The sequence below is a fragment of the Thunnus thynnus genome, chromosome 9 (assembly GCF_963924715.1).
Source record: "Thunnus thynnus chromosome 9, fThuThy2.1, whole genome shotgun sequence".
Classification (NCBI taxonomy): Eukaryota; Metazoa; Chordata; class Actinopteri; order Scombriformes; family Scombridae; genus Thunnus; species Thunnus thynnus.
In genome coordinates, this window is record NC_089525.1 from 35,133,626 (window position 1) to 35,150,620 (window position 16,995).

Below are 16,995 nucleotides of genomic sequence, written 5' to 3' on the forward strand. Positions count from 1 at the left end.
AGCCCGTCGGTTGTTTAAGGCCTCGAAACATGCAGGAACTTTATTCTACAAGGTTGTACGAGGCTCAGTGTGCAGCCAGCAGCAGTCCCCAGAAACAAACCAGTTCAACAAACTGGGAAACCGCTGAGGGCGACTGGTGGATAAAGACGATCGAGAAGCTCAGAGCCAGACTGTGACAAGATCATGATGATATGAGCAAACACACACTCACACACACACACACTCACACACACTCTCTCTCACACACACACACACACACACACACACACACACACACACACACACACACACACTCACACACACTCTCTCTCACACACACACACACACACACACACACACACACACACACACACTGTGTTCAGCCTGGTACAACAGTAAACAACAGGACAAAAGCTCTCTGTGTCTCTGCAGGCAGATCAGACCCACATCACTGCTGTCCTCAGTCTCACAGGAACACCAGGACTCTCCAGGACTGTCCAGGACTCTCCAGGACCCTGCAGGACTCTCCAGGACTCTCCAGGACTCTCCAGGACCCTGCAGGACTCTCCAGGACTCTCCAGGACTCTCCAGGACTCCCCAGGACCCTGCAGGACTCTCCAGGACTCTCCAGGACCCTGCAGGACTCTCCAGGACCCTGCAGGAACATGGACCCTAAGCGTCTGTCATCGAGCTCTCAGCAGCAGCTTCGCCTGAGGAAGAAGGTAAAGGATGGTGTGAATGTGTGAGTTTGTGCTGATGAAGGAACAAACGTTCAGGACATCCTGACGTCTTTATTCTAGTAACACAGTCAGCAGGAGAATCTCACTGAGCTCACTGATGGTTCCAACATTTAGTCCACATTCTGCCTGAAATACGACTCACAGATCAGCTGACAGGATGGAGACAGAAAGTTCAGAATAATAATCCTCAATAAACTGAAAGAGTCAAAACTTTGAAAGAAGAAGAAAGTAGAAAAAAAACAAATTAATGTGACAGGAAGTTGAAATCCCGTCTGATCTTTGCTTTAACTCTTCATCACTGTGAAGATGAAGGTTTGGTTGAAACTGAGGACACGACGAGCTCGCAGGTAGAAATCTTTTATTTTGAAGAGCTCACGAAGCAAAAATCTAAACTTTCCCACCGATGAGAACGTGTTCGTCTGCTGCTGAGTACTCAACTACTGTAGTACAGTTAGAAGTACTTGTACTTTACTGGAGTATTTCCATGTGATGCTACTTTCTACATTTCAGAGGGAAATATTGTACTTTCTACTCCACTACATTTATTTGACAGCTTTAGTTACTTTTCAGATGAAGATTTGACACAATGGATAATATAACAAGCTTTTAAAATACAACACATTGTTAAAGATGAAACCAGTGGTTTCCAACCTTTTTGTCTTTTGACGTCTTACAAAAAGCGGTGTGTAGTCGGGGTCACATTTCACATGTCTATGAGTTGTTAACAGCTCCACCAAATAGTGATTTTTCCCTCTAAACTTTCATTTCAATGATGTGAGAACAGATGTGTGAACCTGCTGCGACGGTTCCAGTATAGAAACATCATTATAACATAATTAGTGATGTGAAACTAAACAGATAAAGTTGAAAAGCGTTGATGTGACTGATGTTGATCATGTGACTCACAGCACAGCTTAACGAGCTTATTAAAGCATCCTTTCATTAACAAACACTCAGCTGTCGGTTCTGTTATTATAACTGTTCTTTCAGGCTCATTTGCTGCTTCATGGAAATGTGCTGATATGTCGTTTTACACACTGAAAACTATGCTTTTATATGTTTGTCGTAGTATTTTATGTTCCTGTCAGGTAGAAAATAACAAACTAAAGCAAGATGACACTTTGTTCTGTTTATGTTCATCTCATAACCTTTATTTAACCTCCAGAGTCACTGAGGCTGCATCTCATTTACAGTCACATCCAGTTATCATTTGGAGCTGTAACTATGTGCTACTGACTGTTGATCAGTGGATCATGTGACTGAATGTAAAGTTCAGCGTGATGAAGGAAACGTATTAATAAAAGAAACCATTGAAAGAGCTGAACTGTTCCAGCAGCTACGCGACTGTAACGACTGATAACATGTTTATTATCAATATATTTGCATCTTTTCACTTTATTTTGAAAATCCAAGCTGCTGCTGATCTTCAGTCTGAACTGTCTGATCACATCTGTTTCTGTCACTAAACACATTTTAATCTCAACAAGTCTGAAAAAATAAAAGAATATATCAATTACAGATGAAGGATCAATACAGTGATTGATCCTCTGATGATGGTTCTTCAGTTTAGTGTTTTAGTTTGAACTTTATAATCATTTAGACCCTAACCCTAAACTTGTTGAAGAGTTTAAACACAGCGACATCACTTCAGTTTATTAGTATTATAATAGACACAGTGCAGTACTGCAGTACTACAGTACTACAGTACTACAGTAGTACTGTAGTACTGTAGTACTGTAGTACTGCAGTAACAGTGTGTAGTACTGCAGTAACAGCATGTAGTACTGCAGTAACAGTGTGTAGTACTGCAGTAACAGTGTGTAGTACTACTGTAGTACTACAGTAACAGTGTGTAGTACTGCAGTAACAGTGTGTAGTACTACTGTAGTACTGCAGTAACAGTGTGTAGTACTGCAGTAACAGTGTGTAGTACTGCAGTAACAGCTTGTAGTACTGCAGTAACAGTGTGTAGTACTGCAGTAACAGTGTGTAGTACTACTGTAGTACTACAGTAACAGCGTGTAGTACTACAGTAACAGCGTGTAGTACTGCAGTAACAGTGTGTAGTACTGCAGTAACAGCGTGTAGTACTGCAGTAACAGTGTGTAGTACTGCAGTAACAGTGTGTAGTACTATTGTAGTACTGCAGTAACAGCGTGTAGTACTGCAGTAACAGCGTGTAGTACTATTGTAGTACTGCAGTAACAGTGTGTAGTACTACAGTAACAGTGTGTAGTACTGCAGTAACAGTGTGTAGTACTACTGTAGTACTGCAGTAACAGTGTGTAGTACTGCAGTAACAGTGTGTAGTACTGCAGTAACAGCTTGTAGTACTGCAGTAACAGTGTGTAGTACTGCAGTAACAGTGTGTAGTACTACTGTAGTACTACAGTAACAGCGTGTAGTACTACAGTAACAGCGTGTAGTACTGCAGTAACAGTGTGTAGTACTGCAGTAACAGCGTGTAGTACTGCAGTAACAGTGTGTAGTACTGCAGTAACAGTGTGTAGTACTATTGTAGTACTGCAGTAACAGCGTGTAGTACTGCAGTAACAGCGTGTAGTACTGCAGTAACAGTGTGTAGTACTGCAGTAACAGTGTGTAGTACTGCAGTAACAGTGTGTAGTACTATTGTAGTACTGCAGTAACAGCGTGTAGTACTGCAGTAACAGTGTGTAGTACTGCAGTAACAGTGTGTAGTACTGCAGTAACAGCGTGTAGTACTGCAGTAACAGTGTGTAGTACTGCAGTAACAGTGTAGGCTGGTGACTGGTGCAGTTCTACAGTCGCTGGTGAAACACACTAACAGTCTGTGTGAAACAAACACGTCAGTTCAGCTGTGTCAGTCTGCACCAACTGTCAGACACATGGAGGTCAAAGGTCGGCAGCAGCAGAGCAGAACAGACCTTTTCATAGACGCAGTGATGATGACATCACAGCCTGAATTATCAAACAGGAGAAGATTATTGAAACGAGACGATGTGACGTTGAGTAACTTTTATTATATTTATTATATTTATTATCTGTCACGTCTGAATCTGCAGAAACAAACAGGAACTTATTGATCTGCTTATTGTTTTAGATGAAGACTATTGATCTGATCATAATGATGCTGTGAGGAAGGCCTGTGTCTACAGATCAATACATGAGGTGATTCTATTATAAACCATATTAATCAATAATATCCTGTACTTTAAGAACTTTAATCTGTGGAAAATAAAAAAACAATAAAACAAATTAAGTTTATTAGAACAGAACATTTGTTTCACATGAAACATAAATTCATCAAAGGAAACATAATAAAAGACATTTAAATAAAATTAAAAGAGTTAAAGAAGAGAAAACAGCATCAGAGGAGGATAACGGTCACAGCGCCCCCCCGCCGGTCCGGTCACACCGGGTACTGCACCCAAAGCTCAAACGGTTTGTTGTTCAGCTCCGCTCCGGCACGAGCATCAATTGCGCATGCGCAATGATATGAATGGCCGCTGCACCTGACGGCCCACCAGGAAGTGTGGCGGACAAATCCTCGGCCGTTAATCCCCGCTCGGCTCGGTAACCGGAGGAGGCAGCGGGCCGGACCGCGCACACTGACCGTCGGCACCGTCTCCGCTCCGGGCTCGGCCTCCGTCCTCCGCCGCCTGTCGCTGCTGCAGACCCCGCTGCTGCTGAGCTGAGGCTCCGTGAAGCTCCGGGAGGCTCCGGGCTCGTCCACCCTGACTGACATGGGATGCTGCGGGAGCGCGGAGGTAAGAACGGCCCGGCCCGGCCCGGCCCGCACCGGTACCGTCCTCCCCTCTCCTCCACCCCCCCGGTGTCCTTCAGCAGAGCACCGGAGCGCGTTTATTCTGTCACCGTTAAAGGGAAACGGGTCCCGGGGAGCAGAGAGGGCCGAGCTGGCATTAGAGCCAGGACCGTAATCCAATTAGCTGCTCCCGGGACAGGCGGGTAACCGGGGCCTGTTCCCGGGACCCGGGCTCTGCTGCTCCCGGTAAACAGCTGCGGGGGCAGGGGGAGACCCGGCCCGGTGCTCGGTGCCCGGTGTGACCGTGTGTTTGTGTCTTCTAGAGGACAAAGAGAGAGTGGAGACCGCTGGAGGACCGGAGCTGCACAGACCTGCCCTGGTTCCTGCTCTTCACCGTCTTCTGCGTCGGCATGGTAACCACACAGCCCACCATCCCATAATATACCTGTAGTTTACCTGTAACTAATCAATAATGTGTCTATAATTAATCTATAATCTCTGTATGATAATCTGTAACACAGCCCACCATCCCATAATATACCTGTAGTATATTTCTAATATATCAATGATACGTAATATATATATTACACCCCTATAATATACCTATAATATATCAATAATAAATCAATAATGAATCAATAATGAATCAATAATATCTGTAAACATGATGTTTGTGTTCTGGCTGAATATTGAACATCTTCTGTTTATAATCGAGTTGAAACGATTAATCGATCAGAAAATTAACTGGTAAATATTTACTGTTATTTTCTCGGTAAATTGATGAAACTGATCAATAGTTTGTCAGATGATCAGAAAGTGAAATGAGGTCACAGCTCCGTCACTCGTTTCTGTTTTCAGAATCAGAGAAACTGTTTGAAACGATTGATCGATTATCTGAACAGCCGCTGATGACTTTTATTCAATAATTGCAGCTCTGAACCATTTTGATAATCAATGAATGTGATTGGTTTCATATTAGACTGAATATTTAGTGACTGACTGTCGGTCGGACAGAACGAGACACTTTGTGCTCCGACAAACTCAAACAAATGATTGATCAGAGAATTGAGAAAATAATCACATCAACCTAATCAATAATCCAAATATTGTTAGTTTCTATCCAAACTGTGTTTAAATGATCAATAAGAGACTGCTGTGATCAACTCATTGATCTTATTGGCTGAGTTATTGATTGATTGGAACACCTCTATTAATCCACTGATCCTCATCAAACCTTTCTGTCAGCTGATTAATTGATCAATTGATTGATGGTTTCAGTGATTGGATTTATTGATATTTGGAGGGTAAACTGGAGCGTATTGATCTGCTGATTGAGTCCTCAGTGATTATTGGCAGCAGTGTTTTGAAAGAGCTGCAGATAAACTCTATTATCAATATTGATTAATCTGTCTATGATTTACTACATTAATCAATGAACTGTTTGTAATTTCACCGGAGCTGCAGCGATTGATCGATCGATTGATTTATTAACAGATGAATCATTTAGCTGTCAAATAAATGTCAATACTCAACTGAAGTACAAATACCTCAAACTAAAGTACAAATACTTCAAACTAAAGTACAAACACTTCAAACTAAAGTACAAATACTTCAAACTAAAGTACAAACACCTCAAACTAAAGTACAAATACTTCAAACTAAAGTACAAATACCTCAAACCAAAGTACAAATACTTCAAACTAAAGTACAAATACTTCAAACTAAAGTACAAATACCTCAAACTAAAGTATAAATACCTCAAACTAAAGTACAAACACCTCAAACTAAAGTACAAACACCTCAAACCAAAGTACAAATACTTCAAACTAAAGTACAAATACTTCAAACTAAAGTACAAACACCTCAAACTAAAGTACAAATACTTCAAACTAAAGTACAAATACCTCAAACCAAAGTACAAATACTTCAAACTAAAGTACAAATACTTCAAACTAAAGTACAAATACCTCAAACTAAAGTATAAATACCTCAAACTAAAGTACAAACACCTCAAACTAAAGTACAAACACCTCAAACTAAAGTACAAATACCTCAAACTAAAGTACAAATACCTCAAACCAAAGTACAAATACTTCAAACTAAAGTACAAATACTTCAAACTAAAGTACAAATACCTCAAACTAAAGTACAAATACTTCAAACTAAAGTACAAACACTTCAAACTAAAGTACAAACACCTCAAACTAAAGTACAAATACCTCAAACCAAAGTACAAACACCTCAAACTAAAGTACAAATACCTCAAACTAAAGTACAAACACCTCAAACTAAAGTACAAATACCTCAAACTAAAGTACAAACACCTCAAACTAAAGTACAAATACCTCAAACTAAAGTACAAACACCTCAAACTAAAGTACAAACACCTCAAACCAAAGTACAAACACCTCAAACTAAAGTACAAATACCTCAAACCAAAGTACAAACACCTCAAACCAAAGTACAAACACCTCAAACTAAAGTACAAACACCTCAAACCAAAGTACAAACACCTCAAACTAAAGTACAAATACCTCAAACTAAAGTACAAACACCTCAAACTAAAGTACAAATACCTCAAACTAAAGTACAAACACCTCAAACTAAAGTACAAATACCTCAAACTAAAGTACAAATACTTCAAACTAAAGTACAAATACTTCAAACTAAAGTACAAATACCTCAAACTAAAGTACAAATACTTCAAACTAAAGTACAAATACTTCAAACTAAAGTACAAACACCTCAAACTAAAGTACAAATACCTCAAACCAAAGTACAAACACCTCAAACTAAAGTACAAATACCTCAAACTAAAGTACAAACACCTCAAACTAAAGTACAAATACCTCAAACTAAAGTACAAACACCTCAAACTAAAGTACAAATACCTCAAACTAAAGTACAAACACCTCAAACTAAAGTACAAATACCTCAAACTAAAGTACAAACACCTCAAACTAAAGTACAAATACCTCAAACTAAAGTACAAACACCTCAAACTAAAGTACAAACACCTCAAACTAAAGTACAAATACCTCAAACTAAAGTACAAACACCTCAAACTAAAGTACAAATACCTCAAACTAAAGTACAAACACCTCAAACTAAAGTACAAACACCTCAAACTAAAGTACAAATACCTCAAACTAAAGTACAAATACCTCAAACCAAAGTACAAACACCTCAAACTAAAGTACAAATACCTCAAACTAAAGTACAAATACTTCAAACTAAAGTACAAACACCTCAAACTAAAGTACAAACACCTCAAACTAAAGTACAAATACCTCAAACTAAAGTACAAATACCTCAAACTAAAGTACAAACACCTCAAACCAAAGTACAAATACCTCAAACCAAAGTACAAACACCTCAAACTAAAGTATAAATACCTCAAACCAAAGTACAAATACTTCAAACTAAAGTACAAACACCTCAAACTAAAGTACAAACACCTCAAACTAAAGTACACATACCTCAAACTAAAGTACAAATACCTCAAACTAAAGTACAAATACCTCAAACTAAAGTACAAACACCTCAAACTAAAGTACAAATACCTCAAACTAAAGTACAAACACCTCAAACTAAAGTACAAATACCTCAAACTAAAGTACAAACACCTCAAACTAAAGTACAAATACCTCAAACTAAAGTACAAATACCTCAAACTAAAGTACAAACACCTCAAACTAAAGTACAAACACCTCAAACTAAAGTACAAATACCTCAAACTAAAGTACAAACACCTCAAACTAAAGTACAAATACCTCAAACCAAAGTACAAACACCTCAAACTAAAGTACAAACACCTCAAACTAAAGTACAAATACCTCAAACTAAAGTACAAATACTTCAAACTAAAGTACAAACACCTCAAACTAAAGTACAAATACCTCAAACCAAAGTACAAACACCTCAAACTAAAGTACAAATACCTCAAACTAAAGTACAAATACCTCAAACTAAAGTACAAACACCTCAAACTAAAGTACAAATACCTCAAACCAAAGTACAAATACCTCAAACCAAAGTACAAACACCTCAAACTAAAGTACAAATACCTCAAACTAAAGTACAAACACCTCAAACTAAAGTACAAACATCTCAAACTAAAGTACAAATACCTCAAACTAAAGTACAAACACCTCAAACTAAAGTACAAATACCTCAAACTAAAGTACAAACACCTCAAACTAAAGTACAAATACCTCAAACCAAAGTACAAATACCTCAAACCAAAGTACAAACACCTCAAACTAAAGTACAAATACTTCAAACTAAAGTACAAACACCTCAAACTAAAGTACAAACATCTCAAACTAAAGTACAAATACCTCAAACTAAAGTACAAACACCTCAAACTAAAGTACAAATACCTCAAACTAAAGTACAAACACCTCAAACTAAAGTACAAACACCTCAAACCAAAGTACAAATACCTCAAACCAAAGTACAAACACCTCAAACTAAAGTATAAATACCTCAAACTAAAGTTCAAACACCTCAAACTAAAGTACAAACACCTCAAACTAAAGTACAAACACCTCAAACTAAAGTACAAACACCTTAAACTAAAGTACAAACACCTCAAACTAAAGTACAAACACCTCAAACTAAAGTACAAACACCTCAAACTAAAGTACAAACACCTCAAACTAAAGTACAAACACCTCAAACTAAAGTACAAACACCTCAAACCAAAGTACAAACACCTTAAACTAAAGTATAAATACCTCAAACTAAAGTTCAAACACCTCAAACTAAAGTACAAACACCTCAAACCAAAGTACAAACACCTCAAACTAAAGTATAAATACCTCAAACTAAAGTTCAAACACCTCAAACTAAAGTACAAACACCTCAAACTAAAGTACAAACACCTCAAACTAAAGTACAAACACCTTAAACTAAAGTACAAACACCTCAAACTAAAGTACAAACACCTCAAACTAAAGTACAAACACCTCAAACTAAAGTACAAACACCTCAAACTAAAGTACAAACACCTTAAACTAAAGTACAAACACCTCAAACTAAAGTACAAACACCTCAAACTAAAGTACAAACACCTCAAACTAAAGTACAAACACCTTAAACTAAAGTACAAACACCTCAAACTAAAGTACAAACACCTTAAACTAAAGTACAAACACCTCAAACTAAAGTACAAACACCTCAAACCAAAGTACAAACACCTCAAACTAAAGTACAAACACCTCAAACTAAAGTACAAATACCTCAAACTAAAGTACAAATACTTCAAACTAAAGTACAAACACCTCAAACTAAAGTACAAATACCTCAAACTAAAGTACAAATACCTCAAACTAAAGTACAAACACCTCAAACTAAAGTACAAATACCTCAAACTAAAGTACAAATACCTCAAACTAAAGTACAAACACCTCAAACTAAAGTACAAATACCTCAAACCAAAGTACAAATACCTCAAACCAAAGTACAAATACCTCAAACTAAAGTACAAACACCTCAAACTAAAGTATAAATACTTCAAACCAAAGTACAAATACCTCAAACTAAAGTACAAATACCTCAAACTAAAGTACAAACACCTCAAACTAAAGTACAAATACCTCAAACTAAAGTACAAATACCTCAAACTAAAGTACAAACACCTCAAACTAAAGTATAAATACTTCAAACCAAAGTACAAATACCTCAAACTAAAGTACAAATACCTCAAACTAAAGTACAAACACCTCAAACTAAAGTACAAACACCTCAAACTAAAGTACAAATACTTCAAACTAAAGTACAAACACCTCAAACTAAAGTACAAACACCTCAAACTAAAGTACAAACACCTCAAACTAAAGTACAAACACCTCAAACTAAAGTACAAATACCTCAAACTAAAGTACAAACACCTCAAACTAAAGTACAAACACCTCAAACTAAAGTACAAACACCTCAAACTAAAGTACAAACACCTCAAACTAAAGTACAAATACTTCAAACTAAAGTACAAACACCTCAAACTAAAGTACAAATACCTCAAACTAAAGTACAAACACCTCAAACTAAAGTACAAACACCTCAAACTAAAGTACAAATACCTCAAACTAAAGTACAAATACTTCAAACTAAAGTACAAACACCTCAAACTAAAGTACAAATACCTCAAACTAAAGTACAAACACCTCAAACTAAAGTATAAATACTTCAAACCAAAGTACAAATACCTCAAACTAAAGTACAAACACCTCAAACTAAAGTACAAACACCTCAAACTAAAGTACAAACACCTCAAACCAAAGTACAAATACTTCAAATTGAAGTACAAACACCTCAAACTAAAGTACAAACACCTCAAACTAAAGTACAAACACCTCAAACCAAAGTACAAATACTTCAAATTGAAGTACAAACACCTCAAACTAAAGTACAAGTACTGGAATAAAAGTATTTAGTTATTTACTTTCTAAACTGCGTTGTGATAGAATCAGCTGTTTTTATCTCTGACTCAATGATCAGATCAATGATCTGATCAATGACCTGATCAATGACCTGATCAATGACCAATGAAACATTTGTAAGTGAAAAACACAGCAAACAGGAAGTGGAATAAACAGCTGATTGAAACAGTTAATAAACTTCAGATTTAGTCGTTGATCAGTTTCTCTGATCATTAAATCTTCTGTTCTCAGCTGTTCAGTATTGATTATCTGATTTCATATTTACATCTCAGCAGAAGAAATGACGTTAAATTAAATGTGTATCTGACACATTAAAACATCATCTGTAGAATATTTAATGTGACAAATGTAAAAGTATTGATTGATCGGTGTAAAAGTATTGATTGATTGGTGTAAAAGTATTGATTGATCGGTGTAAATGATTGATCTGATGTGAACCACAGTAGAAGTGGAGAATATGATCCTCTGGAGAGAAGAGGTCTCACTCTGTTGGGATTGTTGGAACTACAGAAACACAGCGGTGCTACAGAGTGGAGCGTCTTCCCTCACAGAGGATCTTTGGTTGATAACAGATGAGTTTCATTGCATCATCAGCGCTGTGAAGAAGAGCAGCTGCAGAGGGAAGAAGAGCAGCTGCAGAGGAAGAAAAGATCCTCTGATGTCATCTCAACACGTGATGGTTCAGGTTTAGTTAAAACTCATCAATACTTTTATATTAACTATGAGTCCCTCATAGTAACAAACAAACCGACTGTTTCTGCTGACAACAAGCGGACAACAGTCAGTCAGTGAAGGTGTAAACATGGTCAGATAGTGCTCTTCCTCCTGTGCTGCAGAGTGAAACTTATGAGCGGTGTGTGGAAAACGGCTGCGGATGTCCGTTGTCATGGTTACACTGTGTCAGAAACCAGGAAGTCCACTAACAGACGCTGTTGTTCCGTCCTGCAGGGCAGCATCTGCGGCTTCACCATTGTCACCGGCGGCGCCGCTCGCCTCGTCTTCGGATATGACAGCTACGGCAACACCTGCGGCCAACGCAACGAGCAGATCGAAGGCGTCCGGCTCAGCGGCCTCGACCACACCGACCGGAAGTAAGTCTGCTTCCTATTGGTCCGTTGGTGCCGTGGTTGTCCGCTGGACTGTGTAGCGCTGTTGTTGCACATTACAGTGGTGTTTAGTGTATAACACTGGTGTTAATTAACCTTTATTTTACCAGACAAGACATTAAGAACAGTTTCTTCTTTAAAATGAGGCCTGACGAGAGGCAGAAGAAGATTAATGGACAAAAAACCAACGATGAAGAACGACTAATTAATCAAACAGAAGCAAAACATTTACAAGTACCGTTAAAAATATCCTCAAGTAGACCCTTAAAAGCAGTAACTGAATTAAACTTATCCAGTTTTAGTGTTTTTTGTACCAAATTCATCATCAGCAGCAGACTGGAATGAAAATAGGCCACAGGATGAGTTGGATTAATATAAGATGACGTAGTGATGTAAGGTGACGTAGTGATGTAAGGTGACGTAGTGATGTAAGGTGACGTAGTGATGTAAGGTGACGTAGTGATGTAAGATGACGTAGTGATGTAAGATGACGTATTAATGTAAGATGACGTAGTGATGTAAGATGACGTAGTGATGTAAGGTGACGTAGTGATGTAAGATGACGTATTGATGTAAGGTGACGTAGTGATGTAAGATGACGTATTAATGTAAGATGACGTAGTGATGTAAGGTGACGTAGTGATGTAAGGTGACGTAGTGATGTAAGATGACGTATTGATGTAAGATGACGTATTAATGTAAGGTGACGTAGTGATGTAAGGTGACGTAGTGATGTAAGATGACGTATTGATGTAAGATGACGTAGTGATGTAAGGTGACGTAGTGATGTAAGGTGACGTAGTGATGTAAGGTGACGTAGTGATGTAAGATGACGTAGTGATGTAAGGTGACGTAGTGATGTAAGATGACGTAGTGATGTAAGGTGACGTAGTGATGTAAGATGACGTATTGATGTAAGGTGACGTAGTGATGTAGGATGACGTAGTGATGTAAGATGACGTAGTGATGTAAGGTGACGTAGTGATGTAAGATGACGTATTGATGTAAGGTGACGTAGTGATGTAAGATGACGTATTAATGTAAGATGACGTAGTGATGTAAGGTGACGTAGTGATGTAAGGTGACGTAGTGATGTAAGGTGACGTAGTGATGTAAGATGACGTAGTGATGTAAGATGACGTATTGATGTAAGGTGACGTAGTGATGTAAGGTGACGTAGTGATGTAAGATGACGTATTAATGTAAGATGACGTAGTGATGTAAGATGACGTAGTGATGTAAGATGACGTATTGATGTAAGGTGACGTAGTGATGTAAGATGACGTAGTGATGTAAGATGACGTATTAATGTAAGGTGACGTAGTGATGTAAGGTGACGTAGTGATGTAAGATGACGTAGTGATGTAAGGTGACGTAGTGATGTAAGGTGACGTAGTGATGTAAGATGACGTATTGATGTAAGATGACGTATTGATGTAAGGTGACGTAGTGATGTAAGGTGACGTAGTGATGTAAGATGACGTATTGATGTAAGGTGACGTAGTGATGTAAGGTGACGTATTGATGTAAGATGACGTAGTGATGTAAGATGACGTATTGATGTAAGATGACGTATTGATGTAAGGTGACGTAGTGATGTAAGGTGACGTATTGATGTAAGATGACGTATTGATGTAAGGTGACGTAGTGATGTAAGGTGACGTATTGATGTAAGATGACGTAGTGATGTAAGATGACGTATTGATGTAAGATGACGTATTGATGTAAGGTGACGTAGTGATGTAAGGTGACGTATTGATGTAAGGTGACGTAGTGATGTAAGGTGACGTAGTGATGTAAGATGACTTAGTGATGTAAGGTGACGTAGTGATGTAAGATGACGTATTGATGTAAGATGACGTATTGATGTAAGGTGACGTAGTGATGTAAGATGACGTATTGATGTAAGATGACGTATTGATGTAAGGTGACGTAGTGATGTAAGATGACGTATTGATGTAAGGTGACGTAGTGATGTAAGATGACTTAGTGATGTAAGATGACGTATTGATGTAAGATGACGTAGTGATGTAAGATGACGTAGTGATGTAAGGTGACGTAGTGATGTAAGGTGACGTAGTGATGTAAGGTGACGTAGTGATGTAAGATGACGTATTGATGTAAGATGACGTATTGATGTAAGGTGACGTAGTGATGTAAGGTGACGTATTGATGTAAGATGACGTAGTGATGTAAGATGACTTAGTGATGTAAGATGACGTATTGATGTAAGATGACGTAGTGATGTAAGATGACGTATTGATGTAAGGTGACGTAGTGATGTAAGATGACGTATTGATGTAAGGTGACGTAGTGATGTAAGATGACTTAGTGATGTAAGATGACGTATTGATGTAAGATGACGTAGTGATGTAAGATGACGTAGTGATGTAAGGTGACGTAGTGATGTAAGGTGACGTAGTGATGTAAGGTGACGTAGTGATGTAAGGTGACGTATTGATGTAAGATGACGTAGTGATGTAAGATGACGTATTGATGTAAGGTGACATATTGATGTAAGATGACATAGTGATGTAAGATGACGTAGTGATGTAAGATGACGTATTGATGTAAGGTGACGTAGTGATGTAAGGTGACGTAGTGATGTAAGATGACGTATTAATGTAAGGTGACGTAGTGATGTAAGGTGACGTATTGATGTAAGATGACGTATTGATGTAAGGTGACGTAGTGATGTAAGGTGACGTATTGATGTAAGATGACGTATTGATGTAAGATGACGTATTGATGTAAGGTGACGTAGTGATGTAAGATGACGTAGTGATGTAAGATGATGTAGTGATGTAAGATGACGTATTGATGTAAGGTGACGTAGTGATGTAAGATGACGTATTGATGTAAGATGACGTAGTGATGTAAGGTGACGTAGTGATGTAAGGTGACGTATTGATGTAAGGTGACGTAGTGATGTAAGGTGACGTAGTGATGTAAGATGACGTAGTGATGTAAGATGACGTATTGATGTAAGATGACGTAGTGATGTAAGGTGACGTAGTGATGTAAGATGACGTATTGATGTAAGATGACGTAGTGATGTAAGATGACGTAGTGATGTAAGATGACGTATTGATGTAAGGTGACGTAGTGATGTAAGATGACGTATTGATGTAAGATGACGTAGTGATGTAAGATGACGTATTGATGTAAGATGACGTAGTGATGTAAGATGACGTATTGATGTAAGGTGACGTAGTGATGTAAGATGACGTATTGATGTAAGATGACGTAGTGATGTAAGGTGACGTAGTGATGTAAGGTGACGTATTGATGTAAGATGACGTAGTGATGTAAGATGACGTAGTGATGTAAGGTGACGTATTGATGTAAGATGACGTAGTGATGTAAGGTGACGTAGTGATGTAAGGTGACGTATTGATGTAAGGTGACGTAGTGATGTAAGATGACGTAGTGATGTAAGATGACGTATTGATGTAAGGTGACGTAGTGATGTAAGGTGACGTAGTGATGTAAGATGACGTAGTGATGTAAGGTGACGTAGTGATGTAAGGTGACGTATTGATGTAAGGTGACGTAGTGATGTAAGATGACGTAGTGATGTAAGGTGACGTAGTGATGTAAGATGACGTAGTGATGTAAGGTGACGTATTGATGTAAGGTGACGTAGTGATGTAAGGTGACGTAGTGATGTAAGATGACTTAGTGATGTAAGGTGACGTAGTGATGTAAGATGACGTATTGATGTAAGATGACGTATTGATGTAAGGTGACGTAGTGATGTAAGATGACGTATTGATGTAAGATGACGTATTGATGTAAGGTGACGTAGTGATGTAAGATGACGTATTGATGTAAGGTGACGTAGTGATGTAAGATGACTTAGTGATGTAAGATGACGTATTGATGTAAGATGACGTAGTGATGTAAGATGACGTAGTGATGTAAGGTGACGTAGTGATGTAAGGTGACGTAGTGATGTAAGGTGACGTAGTGATGTAAGATGACGTATTGATGTAAGATGACGTATTGATGTAAGGTGACGTAGTGATGTAAGGTGACGTATTGATGTAAGATGACGTAGTGATGTAAGATGACTTAGTGATGTAAGATGACGTATTGATGTAAGATGACGTAGTGATGTAAGATGACGTATTGATGTAAGGTGACGTAGTGATGTAAGATGACGTATTGATGTAAGGTGACGTAGTGATGTAAGATGACTTAGTGATGTAAGATGACGTATTGATGTAAGATGACGTAGTGATGTAAGATGACGTAGTGATGTAAGGTGACGTAGTGATGTAAGGTGACGTAGTGATGTAAGGTGACGTAGTGATGTAAGGTGACGTATTGATGTAAGATGACGTAGTGATGTAAGATGACGTATTGATGTAAGGTGACATATTGATGTAAGATGACATAGTGATGTAAGATGACGTAGTGATGTAAGATGACGTATTGATGTAAGGTGACGTAGTGATGTAAGATGACGTAGTGATGTAAGATGACGTATTAATGTAAGGTGACGTAGTGATGTAAGGTGACGTATTGATGTAAGATGACGTATTGATGTAAGGTGACGTAGTGATGTAAGGTGACGTATTGATGTAAGATGACGTATTGATGTAAGATGACGTATTGATGTAAGGTGACGTAGTGATGTAAGATGACGTAGTGATGTAAGATGATGTAGTGATGTAAGATGACGTATTGATGTAAGGTGACGTAGTGATGTAAGATGACGTATTGATGTAAGATGACGTAGTGATGTAAGGTGACGTAGTGATGTAAGGTGACGTATTGATGTAAGGTGACGTAGTGATGTAAGGTGACGTAGTGATGTAAGATGACGTAGTGATGTAAGATGACGTATTGATGTAAGATGACGTAGTGATGTAAGGTGACGTAGTGATGTAAGATGACGTATTGATGTAAGATGACGTAGTGATGTAAGATGACGTAGTGATGTAAGATGACGTATTGATGTAAGGTGACGTAGTGAT

General features: G+C 38.1%; 1 protein-coding gene across 4 annotated transcripts in view; it reads left to right on the plus strand.

Annotated features, from left to right (window-relative positions):
• Positions 1-202: 202 nt before the first annotated feature.
• The window catches only part of slc44a1b (solute carrier family 44 member 1b), a 43,436-nt gene continuing 26,643 nt past the window's right edge, over positions 203-16,995 (plus strand). For 2 of the 4 annotated variants that reach the window (XR_010929472.1, XM_067598289.1), the window contains exons 1-3: positions 203-701; positions 4,788-4,877; positions 11,856-11,998. Coding sequence is in view for 3 of the 4 variants with exons in the window: in XM_067598289.1 (XP_067454390.1) it covers positions 645-701; positions 4,788-4,877; positions 11,856-11,998 (290 nt within the window). In the remaining variant the exon portion in view is untranslated. Of the gene's footprint in view, positions 702-3,702; positions 4,469-4,787; positions 4,878-11,855; positions 11,999-16,995 lie in introns of those variants that run through there. The other 2 variants (XM_067598290.1, XM_067598291.1) reach the window with 2 other exon arrangements.